Here is a 16,021-nt window from a genome sequence, read left to right on the forward strand (position 1 = left end):
GTTGGCAAATCTCGTTCTCCCTTAGAAAAAAGATGCCGTATTATACCTGTTCTTTCAGGGCTTAGGGATGTAAGGAAATAGCTAAGGAATGGCAGGAGTTTCCACAGAAGGCAAGGTGAGGGCAACCCTGTCCAGAACCATCGGCAGACCCCAGACTCAGAGAGACGGCTTGCTTCAACCTCGCAACCTCCACGGGACCTCTCTGCTCACCTTCCCACTGCTTGGTCTCTGTACCCAGCGGTTCACAGGGACACGAGGGGTTAAAAGCAGGAACATCAGCACCCTTCTGCTGGCTTCCACTCTCAGAGTCCTGCAATGACCCCAGCTTGGTCCTGCATCCTTTGGTCACAGGCAATGCAAAGGGCACTGCTGGGCGAGCTGCTGAGCAGGAATCTCTGGAGTAAAACCTTTACTATCCTACAGCTTTTATAATCATATATAATAGATATAGTCGTATATAAAGAGATGCAGAAAAATACCCTTCCACAAGGTGCCCAATGGGATTTAATAGCAATGTAGCTGGTGAGAGCACTGCAGAAAACACCGGAGGGACCTCTGGGCCAGGGGGAAAAGCCTTTTCCCACCTCTCCCCTTGCGAAAGCTTCTGCAGCCGTGGTGCAGGACGCACCATGTCCTTGGGGCTGCCAAAGCCACGTGGAGGAGGATGTGTGGGGCAGGATGGCCAAAGGTAGAGATGCTGCAGCCCGGGGAGGGAAGCACCGTCCTGGCACCACTGCCCAGAGCCACATCCAGCCGTTGGAGCACATGTGTGCACATACGCACGCACACACTGAGGCTTTTGGGGAGGCTGTGTCCAAAGGGGAGCCAACGGGCAGCAGCACAGCTCTTTTTTGTCAGCCTTCTGCCCCAGCCACAGCTCATGGATAAATCACCCACTGAAGCCCCCGGTCTGCAGCACTCACGGGACGATGTTTTTCAGGATGACCTTGCCCTCAACACGCTGCCTCGCTGCCTGCTTTTGTGCTCCTTTCTGCAACACGAACTTGACCCGTGACTTGGGAGAGCTGTAAAGATTAACCACCGTCATTGCCCGAGATTGATACAACCCTGCTGAAGCTGCTGAGCTGTGCTCTGGTTCAAGCACTCAGGAGCTTACGGGGCTGATGAGGCTGGGGCCCTGGGGCTGGCCCCTGCAGAAGCCTGAGCTCCCCCAAATCCGTGTCTCAGCTCACACCATCATCCAGCCTGGGAGAGGGGCTCAACCCTCCTCCAGCTGCTCGCCTGTGGCCGGACAGGGTGAGCATCCTCGCCCAACTCCCACCTGTCTTGCTCCTGTACTTCCCTTCTGTTCTGGAAGCCAAGCACTCAAACCTTACAAAGGAAAGCTGGTTTTAAACAAAAGCAAGTGCCCTTCCATCCTCCTGGACTCCCCACGCTGCAGGGCCCGTGCAAACCCAGAGCAAAGAGCTCCCAGTGTAAGTGTATGTAAATCACCCCGCCAGCTCCTGCCACACCACAACCCTCCTGCTCCAAGCAGGAATCCACACCCATCTCCAGGAACAGGCAGGAAACGTCTCCTGGCACTCTGTGCTACCTAGAAAGGATGAGTGTCCTTGAATTCCCCTTTCTTCAGTGGCAGCTGCTCTCGAGGAAGCGCTCGCTGGTCCCAGCCTCCCCCCTTGCAGCATGCCCAGACTGTCCCTTTCCAACAGCCACCCCAAAAGCTGCCCGGGGGGCCCTGGGATGCCCAGCCAGCAGCGCGGAATGGGGGGAAGTGAATATCCAACATCATGGGGCAGCGCAGGACCCCGGAGCTCTGCCCGCGCCGGGCACCCTCCCACGTGCTCTCCATAAAACCCTGGAAATGATCCCCCCTGGAGAGGCCCAGCCAGGCAGGAGACTGGCCCTTCGACACTCCCTGAATTTCTCTAAAGCTCTTTTGTCTCCATCGCCCTGACACCGAGGAACACCCAGCACAGTAACAAGACACCGAGCAAGGAGCAAAGTGCTGATAAAAGCGCAGGGTCTGGCGGGCAAGCGGGGTGGGGGCACCGGAGAGTGGTGACCTCAGCAGATGTCACTTCTTTTTCCCCCCCAAGACCTCTTGAAACCAAAGACTCAGGAATTTCTAAGGCATCCCTGTGGTATGGCGACGCTCTGCCTGCCCTGCTCCTCCACCGCGGGCGGCTGAGCCCCGGGGTCCCGCAGGAGCTGGACTCACCAGTCCCGCATGTGGCGGTGCAAGTGGTCCAGGAGCCAAAGCGCCAGAGGAACTCGGCCTGCTCGATCTCATTCTCGCTGTCGGCCGGGCGCTGGATGGTGTACTGGTACCGCACGCCGGGGTTGGTCTCCTGGAACAGCAGCTGTGGGGAGACAATGGGCGGTCAGGGGGGCAGCTGGTGCACCCCAGGGGCTTTTCAGGAGGTAACAACCTGCCATGAAGACGACATTCCACGGCCAGCTCTGTACCAAGGCTGCTTTTGTCCCCTTGCACCGTCTGTGGGTGGGGACAGCGGTGGTTCCAGCTGCTGTACCCCAGCAGCAGCACAGGACCTTTTCAGAAATGGGGTTAGGAAACAGCCAAAGTGGTGTAGGAGCAGAGGAGCTGCCCCAGCTGAGAGCACTGGGCTTGTGGAAACGTCAGATAATAATAAAAAATAACAGTGAGAACACTGAGAGCCACCAGGACTTTGGTTTTATGTCTCCCCTGGAAGGATTCCCCTGTTAATCCCATTCAGTCCCACTGCTGTATGCAGCCCCATCCAAGGCCCCTCTCAAGGTTCAGCCCAGTGAAGGGCCCAGGACATCCCGACGTCCCCTTCCCCATCCCCTTCCCTGAAGTCAGAGCTGGGGCAGGAGGTTTTTGCTCCCACGTCAGTGTGACACCCCGTTCCTGTGGTGGAAGAAGGGGCTGCGGCAAACAGGAGGGAGCCGCCAGCAGCCAACGCCAGTGATGGCCGATGGTGACACGCGCCTGAAGGCATTTCCTTAAGTGCTCCCCACTCGAAACGGGTTCCCACTGCTCTCAACACGCACAAAGCGGCTCCTGCGGTTGACACAAATCCTGCCCAAAGCACCCTCCGCGCCAGTGCTCGGCAAAGGCTGGGAGTTTAACCTTGTTTTTCTTAGCCTAAGTGCTCCCATTATTGCCAAAGCTTTGTTGTTCTTGGAGCTTTGGCAGGAGCAAGGGCGTCTTTCCAAAACCTCTTCATGAACATTGAAACATTTTTTGTCAAAAGGTTTTAATTAGGTTACGAGTCCCAGAAAATGATTTGCGGGTGCCGAGCACGCCAGCGTTCAAATTAACAGCAGCACTTGGCGGCAGACAAGCCCAGGATCCCGCTCACATTTCTTCCTGAGCCTCTTGCTGAAAGAAAGGCGAAAGGCGAAGACTTTGGCTGCTCAGTGTGGCCGGGCTCCAGGGCAAGTCTCTGCAAAGGGCTGATGCTTGGGAAGAGCCCATGGGGCTGAGCCACGATTGTGGGGCTGGGGGGGTCCGTCGGACGTACCCTCATGGTGGTCACCACCTCTGCGACACACTCTGCACCACGAGGAGTTCAGCCTGGTGCCAGCCAGGGGACGATTCCCACTGGCTTCTCTTGGCCTCGCAGGCGTGAGGATGTTGGCTCCCGACAGCTTTGCATTAACTGGTAAATCCCTCAGTCCAGTGGCCATTCCCGGGTGAGGGAATTGCCGAGACAGGCACAGCAGCAGCTCCTGAAAGGGACCGGGATGGCCCCGAGCCCCCCACACCGTGCTGCCATTCCACCACCCTCCCCACTGATAGCTATAACCCCTGTAAGCTGTGCAAAGCTCACCGAAATATAAAGCCATGCTGAAAAGTAATCCCCCAGGCAAGTGACTTCCATGGAAACAAAGCGAAAATTAATAGAGTGGGATGGGTTTGCAAAATAAGGCAATTTCCAGAGAAGGGCTAGAGCTGCCACGGCTGCAGCGGAGGAGGGGATTAGCAACGGTCAAGTTGGGTTCATGTTAAAAGTGTCTGCAGGATGCGTGAGTTTGAGAAGGGGATTCCTGGGAAGCAGGGGCAGTGGCCGGGCTCGGAGCAGGACCAGTCCCTGGGCAGCCACACAACCTTGGGGAGAAGCAACTTTGTGTTCCCATTGTTGGAGCAAAACCAAGTCTCTCCTACTGATCCAGCGGGAAAAGGATCATTAGGGTGAGCAGGTCACGGAGAAATAAATACTGCCTGAAGTTCATTATCTAAGTCTGCTCCCCCACTGCCTGCTCTGCACGAGGGCTGCCTGCTGAGGCAATGCCTGACGGGAGCAGGAGCTGGGCACATGGTCTTTTCCTGCCCACCTGGAAATAGACTGCTGCAATGCAAATTTCTTTTACCTTTTTTTTTTTTAAACCATGTGATTAATTGTAAGGTCTCCTGCCCAGACCCAGGCAGAGCGGCAGGTCCTGGGTGCCCTCTCCTGCCCTGGGAGCTGTGGCTGACACCAGGCAGCATCGCTCCTGACAGGGCTTGCCTCCTCAAAGCCTCGGGGGGCTGATGAATAATAATGACTTATTCTGGGGAGGGAAGCAGTTTTACAGAATTTTCCAAGTGAAAAAAAAAAAAAAAAAAAAAAAAAAAAGAGTAAAACTTGAAATTTCTAGTTGCTTCAGAGGATTTCAAATGTTCTTTTTGGAATTTTACCTTCTGCCTCAAGGGCTTTTGCAAGGAAGCGGAGCCTGATCTGCAGTGCTCTGGGCGGCATCACCCAGGTTCGGATCACGGAGCAGGAGCCCACGGGCCAAGCTCCTCGCCATGGTGCCAGCAGGAGCGTGGCACTGCCGAGGGGTGCCGGTGGGCCACCCTCTGCCACCGTGTACGGCACCGTGATGGCTCCCAGCTCCCACCGCTGCCACCGGCTGCTCCAGCCCTGCCAGAAGTGCCGCGGACTCTTCCCCTGCTCTTGATAAGATATGGGAGAGGCCTCAGGAAATGGGCTCTTTCTCCTCATGCTCTCTACTGTGTAAATATTTTGAGGAATGTTGCAAAGGGGACGAGGCTCAGGGGGAAGTGGCATGGGCTGGAAACACGCTCCTTGAGCCAGCAGTGCGTGCTCGGTTGCTCCAGGTGTTGGCTCCCAGAGAAACGTGGCCCCGTCCCTCGGACAGCGGCGAAGTGCCGTGACAGACGGCAGCAGCTCAGCCCTGCACGGGGAGGCAGGAGATCCGGTGGCTCTGTCCCTTGTCATCCTCCCCACCACACACCCCGACCACCAGCAGATCCTGGACTGTACCTGGATCCACACAGGCTCCACGGTGGGCCCCGGGGAGGTGAGATTCTCCCAGTTCCCCGTCCTTTTGTAGGTGAAGGTGGTCCCCGCCACCCTGTAGTCCCCGTTCCACTGGATGGTCCAGCCACCGTTCAGGAAATACTTCTCCGGGTCCTCGCTCCGCAGTGCCAGAAAATTCCCAGCTTCTGCGACTTCTTCAATCCGGATCTCCCGGGCTCCCACAGGGATAATCCCGATATCAACATAACCTGGGAACAGAACTGAGCGTTGGTCTTGAGGGAGTCAAAAATGTGGCAGAGACGATCCATGCCCTCAGGTGGGTGCTAGTGTCCCTCGGGTGGGTGCCAGCATCATGCCAATCCTTACCCCTCTGTAAGGCACCTGCGGGCACCAAACCCCACCTTGCACTGAGCCCAGCTGCGTTCCCTGCTGCGAGAGCCCATTGCAGAGTGAGACATTTCCTGCATGGGTGCTGGCAAGGCATTTACCACAGTTTCAACATGTCCTTGTCAACCCACAAAATCCCCTTAAACCTCTCCAAACCGGCCCCGGCGTGCACAGATTTGTTTTCAGGCCTTTAGACACAAAGGGCAGGAAGGAATTATTTCTCTTCTGAGGAGCAAGAAGTAGAAAGGCAATGCCACATCTCCCCGTGCTGCTGCTCAGGTCTTATCCCATCAAAATCGATGAGTGTGGATTAAAAATCACACTGAAAAGAGGCAGCAGCAGCAGCGAGCCCAGCTCTGAGCAGAACAGGCACCTGGTGATTTGGGGATGGAGGCGAGCGCCCTTACCCAGCCCCTCGCTGTCCTCGAAGGTCTTCCTGACGGTGTGGCAGGTGGAGCCGTCCCCGTGGCAGACGCCGCACCGGTCCTCCACCGCATTGGAGTCGATCTCGTAGTCGCAGCCCACGTTCTGCAAGGCAGCCCCATCAGCCATCTGCACCCCCCAGCCCACCACCGCGCCGACACAGGGCGAACAAGGGAGGGGAGGACCAGCCCTGGTCCTAAATGGTGGCAAATAAGGAATGCGGGTGAGAGGGATGAGCTGGAGTCTTTTTGCAGGATGGGCAGCGATACAGCCACGTCGGCTGCAATATGGGTTTCTCTAACATATCTTCGTGGTCCTGCTGTCCTGTTTGCACACAGCGAGGATCATGACCCACACCTCATTTTTACCTTTTCCTACCCAAGTCCCCGGGCAGCAGAGCCTGTCAGCACACGTTCTGTGCTGAGCTGAGCTGGGAAAGCCCTTGGCCCTGCTAGTCCCATTTCGAAACACTTCCTGAAAACCTTTTTTATGTTCTGCTGAAACTCTCTAGAGCTCTGTAGAAACTCTCTGCACCTCGTGCCAAATCGCTCGACCCGTGAAGAGCAAAAGCCTCCCTGTGATTTTGCACCATAAAAACTGCAGCCAAGACCCCAAAGGGTCCCACTGGGTCCCTGTGCCAGCGAGGAGCCTTCAGCCTCCACTGCCCAAGGGGGTGCCCAGGTGCTCCTGGCACACACCTACAGCAGAAGCAGCCCTGTTTTAACTACTGCAAGAGTCTGCAGTGAGACAGGTTTAACTCTGGTGTCGCAGCCAGCAGCAGGCTCAGCGGTGATGAGGATTTTATGTGCAGTGAGCTCTGGCTAAACGTGCTGTCATCTGCCACGAGCTGCTGGATCGCGCCCTGTTGTACATGCCAAGTAAAAATCATAACCCCGGCGCTCTCCCTCCAGCCCATGCCTCTGCATTGGCGTGCTGCGGCCTTTGAAGTAACTTACAGCCCATTACAGGAGGAAACAGGACCTTCTCAAAGCCTCCAGTTGCGTTGGGCCCCTGCCTGCTGCTGCCAGCAGCGCGGCCAGCGAGAGCGGGAAGTTTCCACAAATGGTTTTTATATAAGAGGCTGCAAGGAAACTCATTGACTGATTATTTTCCCTCTTTCCTGCTTCTCTTTGTGCTGTCCAAAAAGCCTATTTTTCTAAAAAACTTTTCAGAAAGTACCTTTATCTGACACTACGGCAAACCCAACCGTGTCCCCTCCTGTGCATGCTTTACAGCAGCGTGGCTTCGGTACGTCCCATGGTGGGAATCTGCCCTGCAGACCGCAGCACCACAGCAGCTCAGATTGCCACCCATTCCCTAATTTAACAGAAATTCAGTGTCCTACATGTGCGCTTATTTCTACACCTCAGGACAGCTTCCCTAGGGAAAGGGAAGGTGTGAACGAAGGGACCATCATGCTGTGACTGAAGGCAGCTGGAGGACCCAGGCACAGCTCGGCAAAGCCTCCCCAGCACCTCCCAGATGATCCACAGTGCCGATCACGCCATCCCCACTGGATTCCTGCACCTCCCACACTGGGAGATGCCCTCCCCGGCTGGCAGCCAGAGTAACGCCGCCACACATTTGTAGGGAGCTTCCAAGAGAGAAAAATAACATCCCAGAAGGAAGGACAAATCCCAACGCTGGGAGAGGTGGCCAAGTCTGGGGAGGCATCTCCATCACTGCAGGTCAGACCCACGGCCACCAGCACCAGCCGCACTCGGGGCGCAGGGCTGGGCATCCTCTACATGCCCTTACATATCCCCAACCTTATTTTCAAGTGAAATTTCTCTTCCTTCTTTTCCTTGGGTTTGGGTTCTATTTCCTTGAGGCCAGCCCAGAGGCTGAAATCCGTCTGTACCGCATGCCTCACGGAAACAAGGAAAGCTTCCTGACAAAACGAGTAAGCTCAGTGCGTTGGTGCATGCGAGAGCAGGGACAGCGTTCACCTTCGGGACGGGTCACAGCACCCGCCTGTATGTCCCCGAACATGGGGGGTCCCTGGGGTCCCTCCCCAGCAGCCCTGGCGCGGGACCCACCTTGCAGATGCCGTTGATGCACATGTCGCGGCTGGCGTTCATCTCGTAGCACGGCGTCCCGTCAATGACGGCGTCCCGCAGCTTTTCTGCAAAGTATTCATCCTCTGGCCGGCAGTGCAGCTCGCAGGGGTTAACTGGGGAACCCAACAGGCAGAAACTAAACCCGAGCAGCTGCGGGGGCCACGTAACCATCTCCAAAACCATAAATTAACCCTGCAAGCCCAGCCATAATTTAAAATACGGCATAAACACACAGAAAGGCAAATCTTACAGACACGAACAGCAAAATCAAGCCGTTGGCAAGGCTGTTTCAGGTTTTTCATTAGGGCTGCGGGCAGAAACCTGGCAGCGGGCTTTGTCCTCAACTCACTGTTGTTGGGCACCGGTGTCCACTTGTAGAGTTTCCCTTTGTAGAGCATGGGGTTGAACTGGCTGCACTGGACCTGGCGGAAGGAGGGCTTGTCACGGGGACACGGCCTGACGTTGCAAATCCGGAATCGCTTCCGCTCCCCCAGGCAGTACCTGCCCCCATACTTTGGCCTGTCCATGGGAGAGAAAAGAGAAAATCAGGTTTGGATCAGAATGGACCTTAAAGGTCATCTAGTTCCAACTCCCCTGGCCCAGGTTGCCCAAAGCCCCGTCCAACCTGGCCTTGAACCCTTCCAGGGAGGGGGCAGCCACAGCTTCTCTGGGCAACCTGTGCCAGGGCCTCACCACCCTCACAGGGAAGAATTTCTTCCTTAGATCTCATCTAAATCTCCCCTGTCAGTTTAAAACCATTACCCCTGTCCTATCAAATAAAGTCCTACCACACACAAGGGGAAATTCCCTTTTTATTCACAGCTCAGGGAGTGTGGGTTTGTACCTGCTGCTAAGGTTTGATCGCAGGACGTTGGGTCAGGCCTGAATCCACCTGGAGTCAACTGGGCGCTCTCCCAGTTACAACCCACACACCACCCCGCTGCAGTGTCCATGTAAGGGAGCCGGCTATGAACCCAACATCCACCCCAAAAGGATCCCCACTCCACAGAGCAAGCTTTTGAAACGCCTGGAAACCACGGCCCATGTCCTTCTTCTCCAAGTCCCTCCTGGACCAGCTCCCCACAGCTGCTGTGGCCGCCGGGCTGTGCCACGGGGCCACGCAGGGTGAGACCACGGACCAAAGGCAGTTTTTGCTCTCAAGCTGGATTAGCTACATTTTGGGTCTTGTCCCCCTTGACAGTCTCTCCTTAATGTTGGAAATATGGCCAATTTTATAGGTCTAGTATATGATGCTATAAAAGTCGTTTATATTAAAGTAGGTGTCACTGGCAGTGTTCACGTCTGCAGCCCCCACACCTCCTGCAGCCGGGCACCTTTCCCTGGGGGGTAAAACATCTCCTTCAGCACCCTGGGCACATGGCTGGGGAGATGCCAGCACTCCCACGGGCCAGGTCGGCCTGGTGCCTGCTGTGCGGCTGCTCTCCATCCTGCCCGGGATGCGCTTCCCACTCTGCTCCTCTGCTGCCCAAGGGAACGGCAAAGCTGCCACTGGGCTTTTTAAAGTAAGAGGGACTTTAAAAGCAACAAAAGGTTTTTCTCAGATGCCAACAGACTTTAAATGCTGCCACTGTCTCCTGACGCTTGCCTTTTCCTTTAGCCACAACATTCTCCATGGCCCACGTCCCCACAGCCTCACGAAAATTACTTCTCCCCTGGAAAGTCTGGGCACGCTTTGCTGAAGAGAATAAAGTTAATTATTATTTTAGGGTTGTATTTACATACCCTGCCCTGAGGAAATGCCTGTGGGAGGACGACTGCCCAGTACCCACATTTGTTCACTTCATCCAAAAGGCAAAGCTGAGGATTTACCTACAGTGGCCAAAGCAAACAACTGCCTGGGGAAATTCTGCTGCTTTTCCAGTGTTTGCTCTCCTGCCTGCCCACAGCTGTGTTTAAAACACTCCATAAACTACAATTGCACTTCTGCCACAAAACTCATGTCAAACACAAGCCCAGCTCTTGACCTGGGACCGAGATCACACAGTGCTTCTTTAAACAGCTCGACAGCATGTGCTAAAAACAACGTGCCCAAGGAAGACACTGGGCAGAAAGCACATCTGGGCTCATTAGAGAGCTCACCAGAGCTCCTCAAGCTGTTGAAAAGCGAGTGCCCCTGGAATATTGCTCACAAAGCAATTTTCTCTCCCTGTCCCAGGGTATGCTGACACCTGGGCAAGCTAGGGGCTGTGGCTGAATCCAACACAACAGCAACTGGGTGACGAAGGGGACATCTGGGGAGCAGATGGGTCACTCCAGGAATCATGGGATGGACAAGGCTGCTCCTCCATCAGTGCCCGGATACTTCCAGGTGAGGGCCAGCGCTGGCTGTGGTGCTACGGGCCAGGGGAGGCAGCCTCTGCCGGGCACAGACCAGAAATTGCTCACGGAAAGCAACGGGGTGATAAACTGCAGCTGGATTTTTCAAAACAACTCTGAACTGGGCTCAAAGAACACCTGTTTTTCTTTTCTGTCATTAAAGGTGACTGGATGTGGTTTACCACTACAAGCGTGGAGTCTTTGCTCTTTGTTCGAGTCATATTGCAACGCTCTGCCTGCATGGAGTGGGAGTGACTTATCTGTGGAAGGAGACTGAGCAAACTCCAGCAGCTCCCGCTGCCCAGCTGGCTGGGTAACCCTGTGAAATGAACCCCCCGAGTGCTTCCAAAGCACATTGTTCACACTCTAACTGCACAATGGCACAGTTTCGCCACGCGATGCAGACAGTGGTAGGATCGCACCGGCCGGATGATGGTCCCCTGCTTTATGGGGTGATAAGGAAGTGTTGGGTTCCTCTCCTAACTGGGGTGTGGACAAGCTCTGGGAGAGCAAGCGCTGGCTTACGTGGGGTTGCTGCACTGCCTCTCCGCGCTCTGCACGCCCGCGCCGCAGCTGCGCGAGCAGGAGGCCCAGGAGCTCCAGGAGCCCCAGCTGCCATCGATGGCTTCGGGACGGTAACCCACGGGCACGCACTCGCCGTTGAAGCACCACTGCAAAGGGCCAGACGAAGAGAAAATGAGGTTAAGGATGCAATAATGGATGTTGAGTCAGAGAGCCTGGCCATGGGGAGCACCGAAGCCCGGCACCTGTATTGCCCTGTGAAAAATCCGTGTTTTGCTCACATGGAGGTGCCTGGGGGTCAGCTGGGCTCTGCAAGCAATGGGAAATTCTCTAAGCAATGGGAAATTCAGAGATATTGGGCTGTTTGAGAATTTGTCTCAGGCAACATACCCAGACCTCCACCAAGACCCCTCAAGCCAGGGGATCCGTAGCCTGATCCCAGCCCAGAGGGAAGAGCCAGCGAGGCAGAGCCACGGACAAAGGCACGGCAGGAGGTTTTGCAGGGAGCGCGGCTAAGGCCAGGTCACCCCCGGTGCTCTGGGGCCAGGGATTCGGGAGGGGACACTCAGCCTAACAAGGAGAGATGTCTGCTTTTTATAACTCTCTAGTTTTATGCTACCTTGGGCAGGAAAACCCTGTTCTGGAAGAGCAACGTGTGACGGCTCTGTCCCACACAAGGGAGACCGGAGCTGGTCCCCTCCACACCCCGTGGTGCCGTGGGCACTGCCAGACCCCACCGTGCCCCAGAGCTCCCGGAGACAAACATCCACCACCGCAGTAGATGAAGAGCAGAACAAGCCTTGTGCTCTCCTGCCATGGTAATTAACTGCAGGTTTCACCTTCTGCAGAGGCATTTTCAGCCTCACCAAAGGCAGCCCCTCCCTGGCAGCAGTGGGTGTTTGGGCAGAGCCAGGGCAGCGAGGTGAGCCCGTGTGCCCGGAGCCTGCAAAATTCCTCTGTGTGCAGGACAAGGAGTCTCTGCAGCCGCGGAAGGGACTGCACCCCATTACCTTGTTCTCCCCGCACGCTGTGCCATCGACAGCAGCATCCAGCTTGGAGTGGCACGTGTTCCCCACTGTGCACCACAGCGTGTTGCAGACACTCTGCAGAAAAACATGGTTGTGCAGGACATTGTTACTGCACCGGCCAACCCACCGGCACAAATTTCACTTGCAGGGAGAGGATCAGCCCCGTGCAAAGCTCCCCTTCCTCCCAGAGGCCCCCTCGGAGCCACGCAAGCCCAGGGTACGTTGGGAGGGACCCTGGCTTACGTCCATGTCGTCACAGAAGGTGGAGTAGGCGCCGTACTGCAGCCGGCACTGGTGGCCCACGTCGTAGAGGACGCCCGGGGGCACCAAGGGATAGTCCAGCACCTCCCGGGCAGGGGGGTCATCCAGGCACAGCCCCCAGCCCCGGCTGAAAGAGAGAGATCAGAACGGCATCACCACCGGCCCAGCACAGCTGTACAGTGGCTACAGAGGAACCAAACAACTCATTAACGTCCCACCACAATGAGAAGCAATTAGTGTTTCTAGCTGATAGGACCCTGGCTTCCAATGAACCCTGGAGCTGCTCCAGCATGTGGATGGGCACGTGTAGGTACCCGATCGCCCCACGGCCCCTGGTTCACAGGGGAAGGCAAAGGGGCAAAGGCAGCAGCGGCTTCTCCATGCAGCTGCCGGGCCGGTGCCTTGCATGCTCCTTTCTTTCCCCTGAGATGCCTCTGTCCCCCCCAACAGAAAGCTAGAAATGCCATTCTCCCTGGGAATAACCCCCCAGATTTTTGCTTTGTGAACAGGTCATCAGCTCAGCCCTGAGGCGGGACTCCGCTTTTGTCATTCAAGGTGAAAGGTTCCATTGAACAAACATTTCATCGCCAAGAAACAGATGGTGTCCCCACGTTCGTACATCACGCTGACCCCAGAACTGTCCCTGCGGACACCACAACCCCTGTGTCAGTGCCCTGCTAATAGGAATAAAGTAGACTGTCAGCAGCAAAACGCACTCATCCTCATATTTGCTGCTACAAACATGCTCAAACTGTGCTGGACAGGACGTCTTTAGGAAAGAGATATTAAAATGAAGCCATCAAGGCGGCCGGTGGCAGGCGGCCAGGCTGCAGGAGCCACAAGAGACGTTCCTGGCCGCCACTCCCTGCTCCAATACTTCCCAAACACACGAGAAATTGTCACTAGTCTAACTTTCAGTGTTGATTTAAACAAACTTGTTTCCAGCAAGGCAAAATCTCTGGTGAGGGTTTCTCAGCAGATTAGATTACTTCGGCTTGTTGTGATTGGGAACAGGTCTAAATTAACTTGAAATAAGATTCCTTTTTAACCCAAACCAGCAACGCAGAAACAAGGGCCAGCAGCATGGGAGAGCTCCAGCTCTGAGGTGCCGGCAGTGCTGGGGGCCGATGCCTGGCAGAACCAGCACCCCCTCCTCCCATTCCACCCCAGTGAGGTCCACACCAGCCACCTGCAAACAGCTCACTTGGCTGGAGACAGGCCCTTAAAATATCACATACATATATATTTTTATAAGCAGCTTCCCTATTGGAAAAATCAGAAAAAATCAGCTGCCCAGGGGCTGGAAACTCTCTGTTCCCAAGTCCACAACAGCAGGACCATCCTGCCTCTCCCAGCCCGGCCGGGAGGGAAGGATCACTGCGGGCAATGCAGCGCTGAGCTGGGATGAATTAGGCATGGATTAGGTAGCTGGACACAGTATCACGGGGCAGCCTGTTTCAGGCACGCAGAGAGGTCACTGCATTGCACTTCCACAGGTAGTTTCTTTACCTGCTGATGGAAAACACTTAAAAAGAGTATTTTCTTTAAACATGGGAGGAATGATAGCTTTACTGGGAAAAGTCCAGGCTTAAGAACTGGGCTCCTGCATGGGCTACGTGCATGATAGTGGTGTTCCTCGGGACTAGCTCACCAACTGCCTATTCAGGCACCAGCACATGGGGCCCCACATGTCACCCCAAAACTGCCCCCAACCCTCCCTCCCCTCTATCTGCTCCAGGCACTTTCTGTCTTCCCCCAGCTTACAGAGAGATCTCTGTCCCAGTACGGCGGGTGATTTAGATTTGCTGTCAGCTTTCCAGTTCTACGTTCAAAATCTATTTCTTCATTAAATATTTTACGATCGTCCCACATATTTTACAATCGTTCAGATATTTTACAGTCATCCAAATATTTTACAATCGTCTCTTCAATTGGCCAAAACACATTACTGAGCCAGTAAAAATTGGCATGAGTTTCCCTCTGGCTTTGCAGGGATATGCAATAAACCCCATTCCACAGTAAAAATGCACAGGGGTCTGCACTGCGTCTGCTTATTTCAGTCCGTTCATTAATGAACTGGATGATGGAGGAGATGGTGTGATGATTAAATCCCCCTATGTGAGCAGGCTGGGGGGATCTGCAGATACATTTGAGAGCTGGATTAAAATTCCAAAAGCTCTCGGAGAACTGGAGGAAGGGTCCAAAAAGCCAGGATGGAATTCAATAAAAACAAAGGCAAGGCTTGGAGCTTGGGAAGAATCAGCTGCACAAACAGGGGATCTGGCAGAGCGGGCAGAAGGGAGGCAGTGGGGGAAGACCGGCCGTCCCCAGGCTCCGGGAAGGTGGGGATGGGCTGGAAGGAGCCCATGGGAGGGTGACAGAAGATGACCTCCAGCACCGTGCACAGAGGCTGAAAAACTGGTTGCCGTGATCTAGAGAAAAGACTGAAGGGAGAGGAGACAACCTGCAGCTGTGCCAAGGCTGCTGCTGGGGTGAAGGGAGGCCGCTCCGTACCATCACGTGGTGCAGGCAGGGCCTCTGTGAGACACCAGGCCCCGTGTGACAAGGGTTATTCCACCCACCGGGCTGGGAAAGGGCTCACGCCACGGCGAGGGGTGGAGAGCAAAGAGCCTCTCAGCATCTTCCAACTCTTCCGAGGGTTAGAGGGGAAAAATCATGGAATGCCAAAAAGGGCTCGTCTGGGAAGTGCTGGCACAACCCAGGGCTGATGAGGTGCCCGGCTCCGGAGTGGTCCCTCCGCCGCAGGAGCATCCCCGCACCGGCCTCCCTCGTTAGCCCGAAGGAGGGGTGCCCGCTCCTCGGGGGCCCCCACGCCGCAGCAGGGGGGTGACCTCTTCCATGGCCCCTGGGTGTCTGAGCGAGCCCCGACCCGCAGCCTCACCAAGAGGGTGCATCCAGGGCCTGACCCGCAGCACCGGGACCGTGCCGTGGTCGATGATGGGAATCATTTTCCAATACTTAAACGTTCGGCAGTGCTTGTAAAATAACAATCTTTTGTAAATAATAATCATTATCAGAGAGTGCTTTTTTTTTTCCCCCAGACATGAGGCCTGTTCCAAGCACATCCAGCAACCCCAGGTCAGCTGGGTCTCACTTTCTGGCTCGCTCCTTCCCACTCTCCTGCCAACATCGTATTACAACGCACTCAGGGCTCTGCTGGCAACGGGCCTCTCCCTCGCCTGGGGGATGTCGCAGCCAGTGAAAGATGCCTGCCGGGCTCTGCTCCACTCCAAGGGAAGAGCTGCCCCTTCTGGGGGAGCAGAGAGACCAAAACCCAACTGGAGAAGCATCCAGCTGTTCTGTTTCTTCCCCATCGCAGCTCATAGCAGCCCAAGGTCATTGCAAGCAGGAAATTCTTAATCCAAAAGTGAAGGTTAAAAGCAGAGCGCCAAAAACGCTGCGGATACGAGAAAGCTCCGTTCCACCGAAAGCCATAAATCAACAATAATTCACCCTGCGTGGGGGCCAAGCCTGCATGTTCCAGGCTGGGATTTAGAACTGGGAGCCCAGCCCCAGGCAGCCTCCCCATCATGGAACTGCCGGTCCCTCGCCCAGCTCTCCCCGTCGCCGTTTCTTGTCGATGCTCTCGCTGTTTTCTAACCTTCCCGTAGCAAGGAAGGGAAATGTTTCTCCAGTGCAAGCCACTGGCTGACAAACATAAATCTCTGGGCCATGTTCCTAGGAACTTAATAACAACATGATGAAAAATCGGCCATGGGGTGCTAAAAATAAACAAACGCATGGAAGAATTTGGCTCGCTCTCACTTCC

The 16,021-nt window shown here is 55.3% G+C and overlaps 1 protein-coding gene across 1 annotated transcript in view; it reads right to left on the reverse strand.

Annotated features, from left to right (window-relative positions):
- ADAMTS7 (ADAM metallopeptidase with thrombospondin type 1 motif 7) overlaps window positions 1-16,021 on the reverse strand; it is a 50,348-nt gene that overhangs the window by 21,641 nt on the left and 12,686 nt on the right. The window contains exons 9-16 of the mRNA XM_074880547.1: window positions 12,214-12,358; window positions 11,953-12,045; window positions 10,946-11,091; window positions 8,433-8,602; window positions 8,063-8,196; window positions 6,008-6,128; window positions 5,217-5,461; window positions 2,183-2,324 (exon numbers count right to left, since the gene is read on the reverse strand). Coding sequence (XP_074736648.1) covers window positions 2,183-2,324; window positions 5,217-5,461; window positions 6,008-6,128; window positions 8,063-8,196; window positions 8,433-8,602; window positions 10,946-11,091; window positions 11,953-12,045; window positions 12,214-12,358 — 1,196 coding nt within the window. The remainder of the gene's footprint in view (window positions 1-2,182; window positions 2,325-5,216; window positions 5,462-6,007; window positions 6,129-8,062; window positions 8,197-8,432; window positions 8,603-10,945; window positions 11,092-11,952; window positions 12,046-12,213; window positions 12,359-16,021) is intronic.

Source organism: Strix uralensis, chromosome 11, assembly GCF_047716275.1.
Source record: "Strix uralensis isolate ZFMK-TIS-50842 chromosome 11, bStrUra1, whole genome shotgun sequence".
NCBI classification, from domain to species: Eukaryota; Metazoa; Chordata; class Aves; order Strigiformes; family Strigidae; genus Strix; species Strix uralensis.